The sequence below is a fragment of the Phragmites australis genome, chromosome 12, assembly GCF_958298935.1.
Source record: "Phragmites australis chromosome 12, lpPhrAust1.1, whole genome shotgun sequence".
NCBI classification, from domain to species: domain Eukaryota; kingdom Viridiplantae; phylum Streptophyta; class Magnoliopsida; order Poales; family Poaceae; genus Phragmites; species Phragmites australis.
This window is the reverse complement of record NC_084932.1, coordinates 14,447,694-14,465,366: the sequence shown is the minus strand read 5'-3', so window position 1 is coordinate 14,465,366 and position 17,673 is coordinate 14,447,694. Positions and strand designations below refer to the sequence as shown.

At 40.5% G+C, this 17,673-nt stretch overlaps 2 protein-coding genes across 2 annotated transcripts; both read right to left on the bottom strand.

The window, feature by feature from the left end:
• Positions 1-3,277: 3,277 nt before the first annotated feature.
• On the bottom strand, positions 3,278-4,458 carry LOC133886347 (protein NRT1/ PTR FAMILY 8.5-like). Its single transcript, XM_062326079.1, has 4 exons — positions 4,259-4,458; positions 4,048-4,160; positions 3,855-3,974; positions 3,278-3,747 (listed from the first exon to the last, which is right to left on the bottom strand). The coding sequence occupies exons 1-4, from the start codon at positions 4,456-4,458 to the stop codon at positions 3,278-3,280; spliced, it is 903 nt and encodes a 300-aa protein (XP_062182063.1).
• Positions 4,459-14,387: 9,929 nt separating this feature from the next.
• On the bottom strand, positions 14,388-17,019 carry LOC133886761 (copper transport protein ATX1). Its single transcript, XM_062326577.1, has 3 exons — positions 16,842-17,019; positions 15,639-15,714; positions 14,388-14,833 (listed from the first exon to the last, which is right to left on the bottom strand). The coding sequence occupies exons 1-3, from the start codon at positions 16,848-16,850 to the stop codon at positions 14,655-14,657; spliced, it is 264 nt and encodes an 87-aa protein (XP_062182561.1). The 5' UTR covers positions 16,851-17,019; the 3' UTR covers positions 14,388-14,654.
• Positions 17,020-17,673: the final 654 nt, after the last annotated feature.

The window sequence follows — 17,673 nt, the reverse complement described above, 5'->3', positions numbered from 1 at the left end:
TTTAAATACATGCATATGGAATAATAAGGATCAAGTTGTAAGGTTATCTTTTGCGAAAAAGCAGAGTTTACACATGCAAGGTTCATTTTATAAGGCGGCGTTTATGAAAATAACTTATCATCAAGTGAATGGGGTTTTTTGGCTGTGGTGGAAGTTACCAGATCCCAAGTTTTAATGTTGTAGGACATTACATCCGTAGCAACTCATGGAACTCTATAGGACCTATTTCCCAAAAACAGGCACACTCTGTCCACTCACACTCCAAGGGTACACACGTAACCCATGCTAGTTGTTGTGACGGAACCGTAGCTCATCCATGATAGTGGATACGGCTATTCGAATAGTTTACCTCAGAGTGGTACACTTTATCCATAAGCTGAGTTTGGCAACATACCACCGTCGTGGCAGTGCGACTCAACAAAGTCATTACCCACCCAAGCATTATCTCACTAGCCTCCTAGGGGAGCTAACTAGGGGTTCCTGACCTTTAACCAGGCCTCCAGTCAGGTCAACAAGTCCGCACCTACTTGCACCTGCTCTATGGAATCCCGTTGCACACCTACCTCTGAACAACTAGTAGACTACCTAGCGGGGTTTAGACAAAGCCCTGCCACATACAGGATTGAGTGGCTGTACTGTAAAGACTAGGTAGGATGTCACATTAATTCGGTCCTTAATCGAGCCAAGACAAACATCTCCACACTGAGCCTGCCACACAGGCATCGTCCAAAACTCTCAAGGAATTCCCCATGGGAACACTGATTTTCCCCAGCTCTAACCAATTCTCAGTTGTTATTATTAACCGGTGGATATTCCCATCCCAACAACTCACACAACACCAAGCACCAGGTTTTACCCATTTCAAAAAACTAATTTTGATTAAGAATGAAGTAATAATAACAATTATAGTCCTAAGCATACTAGTATCAAGGGATTCGTCTTAGCGTAATCAATATTACCGAGACAGATATCTAGGGTTATCAAGCTTATACACGTGATGATAACAATCAGGCAGACTAATCTATAATAGGTCATAACTAGATCAACAATTCAAATTATGCCGATAAATAATACTTCATGCAATTATTTGGTGGAAAACGGCTGCTACGGGTGGTGGTGATAAAATTGGGTACAATATGATCAACGAGGGAAACATATTGAGACTTACCTCCGTTGAAGTCCTCAAGAGGGTCTTGCTCGAAATCCTACGTTCCCGGCTTCTTCTCCTCCTCCTTGAACTCTTCGGTCTCTAAAATGCGGCACACAAACACACACTTAAATACAAATAAAATATAAAATAAATTGAAATAAATAAGAAACTAATATGAAAAGATAGAGTTTGGATTTAGATGAATATCGGTCGGAGAATTGACAAAATTGGAGTTGGAACGGAAGAAATACGAGCTTCCAAAAATTAAAATGGGAAAAAGAAGAAAGGTTACTATTCTAGCACGATGCATTTGGGCAGGGGTGCTGTTTATTTGGGCCTTTACAGCATATCTAGGTCTACAACTATTGGGCCAATCAGTGGGCTAAGGCCCAATTTTGGCATGAAGGGGGAAGATGATGGTGTCAGCAATGGTGTCAAGGCCGGGCCCACGCGTCGGATCACGACACAGAGAGGGGGAGATGGCGGGGAAATAGTGTCGATGGTCGAAACGGCATCGGGCGGTACCATCAGTGGAAACACGACCCACGGCAGTAACCTTGCTGGAGCATCCCTGGAATGGCCTTCCTTGCCACCATTCGTGACGGAGAAAACATCGGGATTACAAGAAGAGAACAGGGGATCCATTTTGAGGATCCCCGAGCTTCGGGTAATGGTGGAGGCAGGCTGGTGGCGAGTTGCCATGGCTTGCAGGCTGGTGAGCTCATGGGGAGCTCAGGAGAGGGCATAGGGGAGGGAGATAGGTGTGGGAGACAGCGGAGGCAGTCTGGGTGGTGTTCTGGGTGGCATATTGGCGACGGATCTAGCTTGGTCGAGGAGATCGACAAAGAGGGGCGGTTCGATCTCATCAGCGGTGGAGACCAGAGGGAGGAAGGGGGTTTATGGGCTCGGTGTGGACAACAAGCTGTGGGGGGGGGCGGTGAAGCAGCTTTGGCTAGCCTTTTATAGGCGATGGAGGGAGAGAGAGGGAGACATGGCATCCAACCAGATTACACTGTGGATGCACCGATGTGGTGTGCGGCTTTGACCAAGGCGGGGCTGATGTCAATGAGCGCTAGTGTACCGGTGTCCTTGCACGTGTGCTGGTACGGAGAGAGCGGTAGAGAAGCAAGACGGCAGCTGGCGTGACTTGCTGTCGGCCATACATGACTTGGTCCGTGTGGGAGCTATGAGCTCATCGCCAGTCACTATGTTTGGCGACCAAGTAGAGAGAGGGAGGGGCCAGGGTTGGCTAGGACGACACGATAAGCTGCCGGGGTTGCAGAGGTGGTTGGGGTTCACAGCCGGTCGAGCGCGCACGGGAGCAAGAGATCCAGCATGGTGCGTTTGTGGTGATAGGAGGAAGAAAGGGGGTGATAGGCCAGACTGGGCTGGCATGGGAGGGAGAGGGAGGAAGGGAGAGGGGAGAGCCGAAGGTGGGCTGGGCCAAGAGGTGGGGTGGTTGGGCTTCGTAATAGAAAAACAGGCCAGAAGGGGTGTGCCAAGCTAAAGGGAAAAGAAAGAAAGAGAGAATGGGCCGGCTGGAAAAGAAATGAGAGATGGGCTGGACTGATAGGTAGGGATGGGTTGAGCAGAAGAAGGGAAGAAGAGATTTTGATATTTGGAAATTGATTTGAAAATGTTTTGAACTGATTACTTTTGAACAAATTTTGAAATTTGTTTTTTGGCTAAAAGTTGGGATGTTACAAACATTAACTATTGCATCTTCGTCACAGGGTCCTCTACGTCACTCACTTCTACTACATCTTCTCAGTACTTTCACCACGAAAAGATCATTTATCTACTCATGTTATTTATGTTTAGTATTTTGCTGTTTTGACATCGAGTATAATATAGAGATATATGTGTAGCCATGTTACATACATTTCTAGAATATACTCTATATAATTATGGTAGTTTATCGGTTCATGTTCATGATTTATTTATGGATTAAATTAAACATGAAAGTGCTAATTTAACCAACAGATTTTCTATAGGACAGAAAAAACCTGTTGACATGAACATAAAACAATGCAACTGATAAATATGGGAGACTCATAAAAAGTGAAAGTTCAATAGGTGCACTAAACAGCAAGGTTACAACCATAGCATCATCCATTATATATGACCCTATATTTCTGCCCCATCTTCTTCATCTTCATGAGATTCAACAAGTTGGTTTGGTGTTGGTTCCTCAAACCAGTAACAACAAGCAACAAAATAGATGAAATTGGCAATACCAAGCAGTGCATGTAGAAAAGAGTAGTAGTCATAATGTCCTTGGTTCAGGTTATCAGGAAGCCAACCTACTCTTCCACCCTTACCTGTGACCACTTTGACAAGCTTGACAATCACCGTAGCTGCAACATTTGCGATACCCGTTGCGAGGAGGTGGAGGGTCAATGCCAAGCTACCCATTGTCTTTGGTAGCACTGCATAGTAAAAATCGATCTGTCCAATTGATCCAAGTCCACTAGTAAGGCCAGAGAAAACACATTGAGGGGCTAGCCACAATGCCGACATGCTAACAGTCCCATCAGCATCGTAAACCAGGCCTTGCTTTATTGCCTCCTTCCTCCGAATAGCCTCCACTGCAGATGCTGCAAGAGCAGTTGCAATAGAAAATAGCAAGCCAATACCCATTCTCTGCTTGTGACTAAGCACTTTTTCTCTCCCTGTAATCTTTTGCAGAACTGGTAGTATGTACCTTTCGTAACATCCTGACCACAATGTGAAAGTAATGACTTCAAATATTGGTATAGAGCCAGCCGGTATCTTAAAGTTGGTGACACCGACACAGCGGTCCATGGTGTCTGCCTGTAGCACCCTGAAGGATTGAGATTGTTGGATCAATGAACTGGTAATCATGGCTGACCACATAGGGACAACACTTAGTGTACGTTTGAGGTCCTCGACTTGCTCAACCGTGCATACGTTCCATGGATTTGAAATGAACACTTCCATGTTAGAATAGTCTGCATCCATCCTCATCACACATGCTCTGTTCAGGAACCTACGGTTTTTAAAACAATGAATAACTCATAAACACTTTTTGTATGTTTACAAAATTAAATTTCAGTACTTAAATAGTAAGCTATCAGCGATTAATACCTTATTTTGCTTGATGGAACCACTACCAATCCTCTAATATTGTGGTATTGCAGACCATTACCAGGTTCAGGAAATTGAATGTGCCGATTCTTGATAGCAACGAAAATCACTTGCACTAAGCTAACCCATATGCTTTTCTGTGGCTTCACCTTGATGTAAAGGGGACTTGCTGCAATGTTTACAAATGTAACCAATGCCATAATAGCTACTGGAATGGCAAAACCAATCTTCCAGCCTATTTTGTCTTGCAAGTATACAAGGAGAGTCAAAGAAATAATCTGAGATCCACCCAATGATACAAAATACCAGTCAAATAGAACTTTCAGTGCGCGGTCCTTTTGAGGACCGCTCCAGTGAGCAAACTGATCGATACCAAAAGCAAGGGTGCAAGGCCGAACACCACTTGCACCAATTGACAAGAACGCTAAGGATGTAAACAAGACAAAGAGCTGTAATGTTGTTGGTGAGTGGCAACTCTGGTTACTCTGTTCTTTAATTACGCAATCTTCTGTGACCAGTTTTGGAACCATTGTTGTCAACCACAGAAGAACAGTTCCCTGGTTTGGAAACAAACACTGAATCAAATAATACAAATTACATCTTTAACTACCTATTGTAAAAAAATAGTTTGTAGATAGGTATGTAGTTAGATCTTACAATTGTGCATGCAAAAAGTGTGACTGAAATCGTGAGGAAGCGTCCCAATAGTTGATCAGACACAATAGCCCCAAAGATAGGTAAGAAACTTGTGGCTGCTTGGTGGGCAAATAAAACTACTGCACTTGTTGCAGCCTCCATATGGTACTCCTTGGTCAAGTATAAGATAATATTTGTGCTGATTGCTGCGCTTACAATACGTTCACATCCCTCACTTGCTGAAAATTACGAAAAACATGTAGGTTATAAAAGTATTGCATATTAAATATTATAATAACAATTTTTATGAAAAATTAAGCGCCGTCTATAAGATTAGCACTGACTCGAAATCTTTGATAGAATGACATGAGAAATTGATAATTAGAGGGTCTATGTTTGGAATAAGAAGTTAGTAGACAAAAACACAACAAAAGTATCAGGGGGTTGTCGCAGTTCCATAGTGATTTATTAAAAAATATTCTAACGAGCGTACCTCCAGTTTTCCTACAGCATTAGAGTGGAAGAGGTATTACCGATGATGAATGGGATAGTCCGAAGACCTCCTTTTCTAGACAGATAGACTTGTTCATCCCTATGAGTGCATTCCATCTTCCACAACAATTAGCTTTGTGGGGTCCGAGAACGTTAAGAGAAGTTGTTATATATAGCAATATCAATAAATTAACAATGTAAAGTCTGGACACATGTGGCACCTCAATAGAATCCAGAAGATAGCCAAGTGCCACAAAAAGTAATGGTGCAACATATAGAGTGCTATACAGGATGGCATCTGTACATGCTCCAAATAATTTCTTCATCAGGAAGCATTAAAAATAAAATTCTGATTATAGAGAAATATGGATGAAAAGATCTTTGGAGTAAAGATCTAATATGCAAAATTTTAAAAGATATTTAGCATATGTTTACTACTACATATAATATGAGTGCACTCCATCTTTCACAACAATGAGCTCTATGGTGTCTGAGAATGTTCAGAAAAAAGTTTTTATAAATGGCAATATCAATAAATGAACTATCTAAAATTTTGACACATGTGGCATCTCAATAGAACCCTGAAGATAGATAAGTATCACAGAAAGTAATGTTTGCAACATATAGAATGCTATGCAGGATGCCATTTGTACATGCTCCAAATAATTTCTTCATTAAAAATAAATGCTGATATAGAGAAATATGCATGAAAAGATCTTTGGAGTAATGATCTAATGTGCAAAATAAAAAATTAGCACATGTATACTACTATAAATAATATGAGTTTATATATGTCCATATCTACCCATTTGATTTTTTTCAGTCATGATGCCTACTTTTCTCTGGTGCTCACTTTAACCATTCAACAATTCTTTTTCAAACATCTGGAAAGTTTTTAATCAACTATAAAGCGTGGGAGCATAGCTTTTTCTTTTGAGGGAACGGGAGCATAGCTGTTCTCCATTGTAGTTCCTAAATATGTTAAGTAGAGATAATTTGACAGGCACGATACAATAACAACTTTGTTAGAATAAATCTTATTGTAACAACCACAATTAGTGGTGTTTTTACTCCTTGTTTAGTGGTGATTTTACTCCTTTTTAAAGCCATTAGGGCCATTATAGCCAGTTATGGCCATGTTTTAGAGTTGCTTTCTTACTGTTATATAAGAGGAACAGAGTAGAGAAGTTGCAGCAGCGTCGCAGCACAAAAATCTCTAGCGTGTTCATGTGTGTTCATCACGGTTGAGTCCAACATTTGGTAGAAGAGCCTGTGTTGTCGATACAAGTGCAGCTATGTCGTTGTGGGCTCCTGTGGGAGTGCAGTCGAGGACTCCTCCACACCGAGGCCGCTGTAGATCACCACCACCTCCTCTGTGCCGGCCACAGCACCGTGAAGATAGTGGCCGAGAGGTGGTCGTGCAGCATGTCGTCAAAGAGGCATCAGGCTCGATGGTCTACCCCACATTCACACGGATGAACTACACCGATTGGGCACTTGTGATGTGCGTGAACCTGTAGGTGCAAGGCCTTTGGGAGGCAATTGAACCTGGCGGCGGTGACTACCATGACGATAAGTTGGCGCTATTCATCATTCTCCACACCATGCCATTGGAGATTTGTCCACTCTCGCCATCAAGGACACCTGGGACACGATCAAGACGATGCACATCGACGTCGAGTGTGTTAGAGAAGTGAATGCACAGAAGCTGCAACGCAAGCTCGGAGAGATCAAGTTCAAAGATGGTGAGTCTGTTGAAGACTCCGCCATGAGGATCATGAGCCTCACCAACAACCTCCGGGTACTGGGGGACAAAGTCACTGATATTGAGGTGGTGCAAAAAAATTTGCAGGTCGTTCCAGAATGTCTCTAGCTAGTCACCATCTTGAAGGATTGAGATGGCAGCCTAGAGGGGGGTGAATAGGCCTTTTTCTGAAAATACTCTGAACAAGATGAAATTTTGTCTAAATGAAATTAAATATGAAATAAATCTACTCTAAAGAAAGTAACAAGATGCAATCTTATATGAGATATAAACACAAGGATTAACACAAAGCAATTTATGAACATGCAATAAAGTAAAGCGATTATGCGAAATGACAGAAGGATGGAGAGATGATGATGTTGTTCCTAAAGTATGGATCCTTGAGGGGATCCTACATCTCTGTTGAGGGGCTCGGTCATACTTGAGCTGGGTTTCTTTCAACCCTTTTTCTCTTGAGGTTGTAAAAAGCACTACTCGGCTTCCTTGTGGTATTTTTTCCCTTGCGGAGGTGAAATTCGGCCTTCACAAACTTTCTAACAGCGCATCATAAATGTGTTGGTGGCTCGTGAGCAAGTCCTAGCCGTCTAGGAGTTCTCAAACTCCAAGATAAAAGAATGCAAACTCAAAACTCTCTTTTCAAATCCCTCTCAAAGGTGGAACACTTTCTTGGGAGAGGAAATGGGCTTCTTGCTTTAGAGAGCTTTCTGATTCAAAATGGGAAGGAGGTATGGAGTGAAAAGAGGAAGGGGTATATAAAGAGACCCCTTAAAAAACTAGCCATTGGACACCTTTTTAACTCACGTTGGATGTTCTGAACTCCATATCGGAACATCCGATCAGGTCGAAATAACAAATTTGAACTCAAAAGCCTAACCTAGATCTGGTAAAACCAACACACCAAAACATCCGATGTGGAGAATTAAATTGAGACCAAAAGGTCTATGTTCGCTAAAACCAGATGTTCTGACATCATCGGAACATCCGATCCAACTATTGGAACATCCGATGTTTACTTTAATCCCAAACTGAGACCTCTAAGGTTGAGAAAGTCGGACGTTCTGAATCACATCAGAACATCCGATGAAAGCACATCGAAACATCCGATATTAAAAAGAAACCCAAACTGAGAACCCTAAGTTCTGAATTTTCAGAGCATCCGATATAAACCTCAGAACATCTGATGTCACAATGAAGGATTCGACTCGGTGTTCAAATTGTGAGCTTGTGACGCTTTCTAGACTTACTGCACTTTGAATCGCCCCTTTTTGGTGATTTATGACAAACCAATTAAAGCTTATAAGAGATTTAAAGAAATGTATTTTGAAAGTCAATATATATGGTGAGCTCCCCCTAAAAGTGTGCATTGGTAGAAATTTATTTTTGAGAAACAAATGCACATTTTAAAGAGATTTTTGTGAGAGCTCCCTCTATATCTTGGCATCTATGGGGTGCATAAAAAAACATGAACTATGAATCAAGATAAATATAACATGATTGCTAATATGACATGGCATGGCATGGCATGGAACACACATATAATGCAAATTAAGCATTCATACATGTATTTCATAATTAAAGGTAGCGCACACCACAATATTAAACTTCCAAGAATTTAACAAGATTAGGTTCTCACACAAACTAAAAGACAAGATAAATGGAGGACTAAGATGAAACAGAACAACTAAGCTTTTTCTCACCCCTTTGGCTTCAAGACACCAAAATGGAAGAAAAAGAACTTAGTAGAAAAACTAGTCACTCTCCTCCTGGCTTTCTTCTTCATCTACTTCTTCTTCTTCTTCTTCTTCTTCTTGGATATTTTGATGGAAGGGACCCTCAATAACATCTTCATCACTTGATTCTACCTCTGAATCATCTAGAGAACACGCAGGCTAGATGTTCAGGTGCCTGTGAATCTCCTTTACGCTGGAAGTCAGCTTCTTCCTTGCAGCCCTATCTTTTTTAACACGCCTATAAGTGTTTTTACACATGCAAAAGATAGCTTTGAGGGCATTCCAAGTAGATGTAGATTGGACTAACTAAGGTGGAATGTCCCAAGATGAGTTGTCCCTGCTTACTGGAGGAGGGGCGCTTTCTCTAGACTTTTGTTCTTTAATGAGTCAAATCTGCAAGTCGGTATGCCTCATTTCTTTGTGGAAGATACACTTTGTCACTTTCTTAATCATGCACATAATACAAGGAGCATATACACACCCTCTCTTTGGATCAATGGATATGAGCCTTATTTCCACCCAAATAAAATCAAACACATCAAAAGTTCTTTGAATTTCCTTCATCCGATGCGAAAGATTTCTTGTGCAATAATTGATATTGCTAGAATCTCCATCCTTAGGTGCTAGAGACTTTCTGAACTATTTGTTGAAGTAGAAATATAGAGAAATGAGTCCAGTGGTTTTACCTAGCTGATAGGGTTTGTTCAGATCATACATGTACTTCATGTCAACAATAGTAATGACTAGCTCATCATGGATCCTCTCTTTGTTGTGCAGATCACTACTCGTAAAACCCAAGTGCGTAGCAAAGTGTTTGTACTTCACCTTGTACCAAGTGCCATTTGTTATCCAATGCATGGTCCTTGCAGAATCTGTATCCACATACAAGGTAGCATAGAAATAATAGATAATATCATTGCACTATGGATACTCAAAAGGCCATGATTCTCTTCATGTTGTGGTGCATACAAGCATCAATGACTTCATTAAAATTAGGAGTGTCAAGACTCTCCATGTAAGACCAATCAATCCATTGCATAAGTGAAACAGGTGACTTCCTGGATAGGATAACGGTCTCATAGATATCCTATGAAAAAGAGACTAGAAATGAGGATATGTAGCTAACCTGTTAAACAGAAGAGGATTTTCTTTTCTTCCTTCCCTGACAGCTTTTGTTCTCCCTTTGTATTTGATAACACGTCTATGATGATTGGTCGCCCTCAAGGGCCTAGATAGGTGGAAGGGTCCAAACTCATATGGTTCACCTTCAACATAGTTAGCTTGAGCGTCATCTTGTGCACTAGAGCCAGTGCCAGTTTCCCTAGTTCTCCTGGGTGGCATCTGACCACCTAGATACATTGGTTGCCTGAGCGTCTCTGTTGGAGCCACTGTGAGGCAACTCACTAGGAACAGGTGGAGTTAGATTTGATTTTGAGTTCTCCCAGCCGACCTCTTTCCCCTTTTGATTTCTTGTCTATCAACTTGAGAATGGAATCTGCTCTTTGCTTTGTCCTTCTCTCATATGTTTGCATTATTAGTTCATCATCTGAATCTTCAAAAGTATGACCATACCAATATCCATCTGGATGAAAATAACGATGAGCCTCATCACCACGACCAGACATGCTGACAGATTCTAGACAGATAGAGAGAGATATATACTGAGATTTATTGATAAGATAGAAAACAAGTTTGCGCACAAAGTGAGGTTTTATGGCTAAGTTCTATGAACATCAGATGCTTTGAAAGTTTAGTCAGATGTTTCGATCATATCCGATGTTCTGACATGGATGTTCCAATTTCCACAATTTAGCCCTAAAACACACTTTTCTCATGAATCGATCGAGTGATAAGCCCTAGGAAAAGATATCTATGATTAAGAACAACACTATTGACTAAAGAGATTTGAGATTCATCCGCAAAAAGAAAAGGAGAAAAGCTGAGGCTTGAGGATACCTTGATTCAAGAAAGGACTCGATTCGAGAAAGATTGAAAGATCTGATGCAAAGCTAGCCCAACCTCTGATGGAGATCGAAGGTTCTAAGCCCTTGGAAGATCTGACCGCCGAAGAGGGGGTGAGAGCATGAGAGAGAGAGAGAGGTGTTTGGTTGCATTTGAGAAAGGATAGGTTTCTAGAATTAAGAAAATCAAACTTGATGCCTAGAGCTGATAGTCCATTTAAGATAATTGAGAAAATAAATAACAATGCATATAAATTGGATCTACCTGCAGATTTTAAGGTTAATCCCACGTTTAACATTTCAGATTTGAAGCCATACTTAGGAGAAGAAGATGAGCTTGAGTCAAGGACGACTCCAATTCAAGAGGAGGATGATGATGAGGACATCACTCCTTCGGATACATGCAAAACTACCCCTCAAGAGATAAAAGACCAATTACAAGAGCACGTGCATGGCAATTAAACCATCAGGTGAACTCATTTCTCGTTGTTCATACTTTCTTGGATGGGTTGCTACTAAATTCTTGTTATGTTTTGTTACTTAGGAATAAGGGAGAAGTATCTCAAGCTTGTCTAGACGTCATCACTCAAAGGACAAGTTTACCCAGACTCCAAGTCAAGTCCTACTCGAACTCCAAAGTCTGCTCGGAGTCTCAGAATAGTATGTCAATAAAATTGGCATAACTTTTGCATACAAAGTCCAATTGAGATGTTTTTGGACTTGCTGAAAAGATTATAATGAGCCATTTCTAATGGATCTAGTCTCAACTATAGATTCCTTATAGATTAATTAGAGTCATTAAAATAGGTGTTGCATCATTGTTGTGGCCTTATCGAGTCTTCTAAGCGTGTTAGTATCGGAGTCCAGGTTGTATGCGCCTCTTTCTGCAACTGCACAATCCTAGGTCGACCTCCTTACGTCCCCTCTATATATATAGTAGTTGTCATAGTTTAGGCTCAGGTTTTGCTTAGATTATTATGATTTAAATAGTTTCACCTCTTGTTCTGTTTGTGGAACCCCAACTCGAGTGCTTCATTGGTAATTAGCAATATTCAGATTGCATATACTTGTTCTTACTTGTATTCTCGATTTGCTTACAGGAAAAGACTTCTTGGCAATGTCAACGCATCTTGGCACGGTTGATAACAACAGAATAGTAGTGTAGTGGTTGCGAGAGTTCTCGATCTGTTCTAGTTGAAGCCATTAGATCATCAACGCCACCAATCAACTTATCATATTACCTTCGGAAGATTGGGCATACTCCCATCACCAGTACACTATATATCGGTGTGGAGACCTTTGTAGGCTGAACAAGTCTACCAACTTCTTCGATACCTATGGAAGAAGGTTCTTCATGTATCTGAACTACGAGTATGATCCACTCGAGGGCAGCATCCATGGTGGCTACCACCAAGTAAACACTTGTGGCCAAACTACTTCACATCTATCTGTCATTTACCATTGATCATTTTGTCTCTGTTGTAGTCTTTGCCACCACTCTGTGACTTCGTACAATGTATAGACACTAAGTAGTCGCCAGCAGATGTGTTCCTCCTGCATGAGGAGCACTGAGCGGCATGGAGACGATTCCATCAAATGGAAGCGGACGAGAGGAGAGAGGGTGAGCGCAAACGCATGCGGGAGGAGCAGCAGAAGCTGATGGAGGAGCAAACCTGCAAGAAGGAAGATGCATGTGAGGTAGAGAGGGAGAGGAAGCGCGAAATGTCATGTCGGGCGTATGAGGCAAGTCTAGATGGTGCGCGCAAGGGAAAGTATCCACATTGCACTTAGTAGAGTTGAGGTTGTAATCGGGTTTTTACATTTCCTAAGGCATGTTAGGTTTCGAGGCGGTACATGGCTAGGTTAGTTGAAAAATGTATTGTACATGCCATCCTGTCTGTTGGGGTGTGCAAATAAAATTTTCATCTTCAACTCTCTTTGTCCAACGATCCCACATATGAAATTCTTTCAAAAATAATAAATTGTTAAAATAAACTACATTGAAAACAATGAATGGTGACAAGAGATGCATATCCTTCCGCAAACTGAAATCAAACGACGCAAACCCTAGAGGCAACAACACACCAAACCTTTAGCCACATGTCTCCTGTTGGTTGGGCAACAGGAACCTTTGGTCCTTGCAACGGGTGACAAGAAGGTGCCACCCTCTGATCGGGCGATAGGTGCTGGACCACATCAGGCGACTGCCACGCTGGCGTGCCACCTCAACCTATCTCCCATTGGATGGGCGACAGGTAGGTGTCGCCCTTCCAACAGGTGACAGAAGGTTATTGTTGCAATTTTTTGAAGTGGGTGCCTAATTTTGCTAATTGGAAATTTGAAAATATAAAAACAAAAAATTCTAGCTGGGACTGAGGGTGAGCTGAGAAGGGAATAGAGGATAACATGTTTTGGCCTGTTTTGAAATTCAGATAATTAGAAAATGTGGACAAAGATGCTGGACTGATTGAGTTGTGTTGTAACGGGAGGAGAATAGGATTTGACCTAGAAAGAATTTATGGGTTTAGGAATTGTCGACAATTTGTGAACCACCGATCTTACAAATTCATGAATGAAGTAGGGGATACTCCTTGTAGTCGAATCACACGTCACACATAGAGATGTATATATGTTCAGGCCTTTTTTAGAATAATAGCTCTATATCTTGTTTGTCTTATATTGATCTCCAAGACTGTTTACAAGGAGCTAGGTCTTAGCTATCCTAAATAGATCTAAACCTTGTCAATAGCTCCTCGTATGTAGTCTCGGAGAATTACTAATTTAGATCGGAAATACATTCTTGAGGCTTGAATGACTTGAATGGATCTGTCGTCCACAGGGTCCCCTAACTCCATATATATATAGAGGTTGTCATGTAGCAATCTGAACTTTTTTTCGAGTAGGATTCTATCATCGTTAGATTTAGGGATAAACTCTATTGTTTAAGGGATATCCTAAAACCTGCGTGTAGTTTGCACACATACAAGGACTTCTTTCCTAGATATAATCGTATGCTCTGGGAATCTAGGAAATCCTATGAGATTCGCATACATATACGATAGTCGTATACGGTAGCTTTATATTACTCATCGTAAGCATGGTTTGTTATTTTTCAAGGATACAAACAAATAGAATTCAAATTTGAATTTCACAAACTTCAACCAAATAAATCCAGAAATTTGAGGAAATTCCAAAATCCAATTTGGTGAACTTTGTGCATGTTTTCAAATTATAAAATTTTAAATTTTGATGTGCTTTTTGGGTTACTTCGCCCTTATTTAAACAGTATTTGTTTTAATTTGCTGTAAATACGAAAAAGTTCAAATTTTTAGTGAGAGGAATGAGTTCGTCGTCTAGAGGGGTACATGACAACGATCCATTGGATCAATAATTGGATTGTTGTTTGGGTGATTCTGCGTCAGCAACCATCTGACTGTCAGTTCAGCATGTGTACTGGAAACTACAAAAATGTCCATACATGTCCTGAATGAGAATTATAAAAAACAATGGACATAGTAATTGCTAATGCTAATAATACTGGTCGATGAAGCGAAGGCCTAAACTTAATAAAAGACATCACATATCACATCATACAACAAATTGTCAAATTACCTTCCCAAATAATCAAACCATATTAGAGTAGGAATAAAAATCTTAACAAGAAGTATACAAATTTAACTAGCAGTTTGCCATTATTTGTAATAAACTCAAAACTAAATACCATCCGAACAGGCCCATTTGTATTCTTGCTAGACACTTCCACAGAACAATGTTATATCAAACTTCAGATACTGGAGGTAATAGATGACTTCTCAAGACGCAGCAGCTGTAGCATCAGCAGGTGCCGTGGATTGGTTGGTCACGGGCTCAGCCTCCCAGAACGAAGTCTTCTTGCCTGTCTTTGAAACAGTTTGCAGAACAGCATCAGGTGTTACATTACCCTTCACTGTGACCTTCTGCTCCTTGATGTCTACGTCGAAAGACTCAACACCTACCATAGGAATGATGCATATATTTAGATTCCAACATCAGGTGGCAACAAATCAAAACTGTGGACGAATTCCAACCAAGAAATATCTTAACAAATAGGTACAAGTACATTTAACTGACCAATCTGTTCACAGTCAATTGCAAAAACTCGATTATTTAAGACCAGTGTCCAAGCAATTGCCTTAGAAGTTAGACCAGTAACATATAGGAATGCTATAGCAAGGTAATTTGACAAATTTCATTACAACTCTTAGCATAGACAGAGATAAATATAGTGTGACAGTAGGATCGTGGAATTTGATTACAATATGATGCAACACATCCTACTAACACGTTCCAAGTTCTATCCTTAAAAGTTATGAGTATGGCTTCATTCCATTATGGAAAGTTGCTCCTCAAAAATGGCATTACTAGCCAAAATAAAACTTTAAATCATGCAACGAAATTAGCTGCTTCAAGTTCTATCCTTTGAAACCACAAGTTTAAGGAAAAGGAACATCTGCTATTTTCTTAAACGACATTCCAGTAGTTAATGTTCAATTCACTCAGGCAACCCATCAATTTGCTGACTAGCTGTAATAAAGAAAATTTGGGAAAACATGCCAAGTTTCCTCCAAGAATTTTATGGGTCATTTCACCAGAGCCTCACCCAGCACCAGTTGCAACTTACAATATTTGCCTGGGTTAGTTGAGATTCAAGTTGGAAGTTAGAACAAATGAGCTAGAACATTGCATACAGTGCCTGATAGAAACTGAAATAGATAATAGAAGCAAAACAGAAATAGTAAAACAAGCGGCAAAACAACCTTCCATTTTGCCCAGAACCCGCTTAACAGCTCCAACACAGCCTTCACAGGACATGCCAACCCTGAGTACAACAGTCTGCATCACAGAACAAAGTTTGGAGGAACAATTTGATTGTATAATTATTTTCCACTGAATAAAAAAAGAGCGCAGTACAGACGTGCTTATCCAAACTCCAGACACATCATAACTCAACAACCTTCCCATGGTTAAGACCGTCTATATGAGTTGTTGCTTCCTAAACAACACTGCATCGTATGCATTTTTTCAACCCTTTATCTGAAGAATAATACATGCATAAACAGTATGTCGCATCTTATATAATTGTATAATACTTTTTGACCAAATTAAAGTAGTTCCCAGATAGATTAGATGAAAGCATGCATGTTCTATGATGACCTGAAAACCGTAACCAATTCTGCACATAACTGGGCTAATGTTTTCTACCATGGAAGTTAGAAACAAGTGCTTGGACTTCATCCCAATGAAGGTAAATAATTTAGCCTATTAAGGTACATATACGTGTTCAGTTGGGCCTACTCTGCATTTTTCAATTTTTCCTATTTAGACTTATGGAGGTCTTCTCAGCTTATTATCGAAGCCCAATATCCACTACAGAGACTCACTGCATTTCAAGCACTTTCTACGGCAAGCATAAAAAGGGAATGTAGTAACAATTCAAAATATAGTACTCATCAATTGAAATTTCGACGAAGCCCTGTAGCCTTCAAATAGCTAATTAATTGACCATTATGTCATGAACTCGTACAACTTGTAGTTTGACTGACAAAACTAGGCATCTAGCATAACCGAGACCCAAAAATGTCTCCCAAAACAACGCTTTTCAGAACATCGAAACCAAACATCTAGGGGAAGCATCCAAAGAACAATCATAGATCTATCCAGAACCCATTTCTCCAGTCCGGCGTGATCTAAACCTATTATTGGATACACAAGTTTCGTACTCCTTAAACGTTTCGATCATTCTTAACCTACAGATCACACCCTCAAATCGCTAGTCAAGCGGACGCATTCATCTGTTGAGATATCAGATCCAATGGCGACACAACATGTTTCCACCAAACAAAATCGTTGGAAAGAGTGAATAATTTGCGATTCCTAACATCGTTACTCACCGAAGCAAACTACGGTGCCTCAAATTCCAAATGAAAATCGACGAGAAAATTTTGCGAATTTCACGATACCTGGGCCATTGCTCGTGGGGCGCAGGGAAAAAGGGAAGCGCGGAATCGGGAGTTCTTGCGCGGAGCGGAATCGTAGAATTGGAAGGCTCCGGACAGAAGGGGTTAATAAATGCTGGAGATTGGCATCACGATACACGCAAGGGAGGAAGGTTCTCGGCCATGTCACTGGTAGGTGGGACCGCGGCGACGGGGGCAGGCCGTGGTGGGTTGGGGGGATGTGTTCCGTGTCTTCCTCCGTTGCTATGATTGATCTCAGGTCAACGGAAGAATAAAGGCTACTTGAACCCGGCGTGTCTCACACCGTCATCGCGCACGTCTGCTGATAAGAGTTTGAATTTGATGCCCAACGCTTATAACAATAATTGCCATCTACCATAGTTATATATACCATCAATAGATAATACTGTGGATAATATATCTAATCTAATAGCTTAAATATAACAATGTCTATAAAATTAATATGGGCAATAGACTGCAAGATTAATGAGTAGTCTATCTATTAGTTTCTTCTCTATCCGAAATAAATATCGTTTTGAATATTGACATAGTCTTCAAATTATAACTTTAACTATTATTTTTTGTTATAATATATTGATAAAATATAGTGTCGATGATTTGTGAATCATCGATCTAACAAATTTATTGAGAAAATAGAAGATGCTTTGAGTAGATGAACCGTATGAGAACACACGGAAGTTTTTATATAGGTTCGAGCCTTTTAGGGAATAATAATTGTATGTCATGTTTGTCTTTTATTTATCTAAACCTATTACAATATGCTATATGGTTGGTCTAAATAGATCTAAATCTAGTCGATAACTTCTTTGCTCAG

Bases quoted from the DNA above. Each gene is read 5' to 3' on its own strand.
- LOC133886347 (XM_062326079.1), bottom strand. From the start codon at position 4,458: ATGGCATTGGTTACATTTGTAAACATTGCAGCAAGTCCCCTTTACATC. The intron at 4,161-4,258 runs GTATTAATCGCT...TAAAAACCGTAG, and splicing joins GTTCCATCAAGCAAAATAAG to GTTCCTGAACAGAGCATGTG. The intron at 3,748-3,854 runs GTACATACTACC...CTGCTCTTGCAG, and splicing joins TGGTCAGGATGTTACGAAAG to CATCTGCAGTGGAGGCTATT.
- LOC133886761 (XM_062326577.1), bottom strand. The intron at 14,834-15,638 runs GTTGTTTTGCCG...TTCCTATGGTAG, and splicing joins GGTTCTGGGCAAAATGGAAG to GTGTTGAGTCTTTCGACGTA.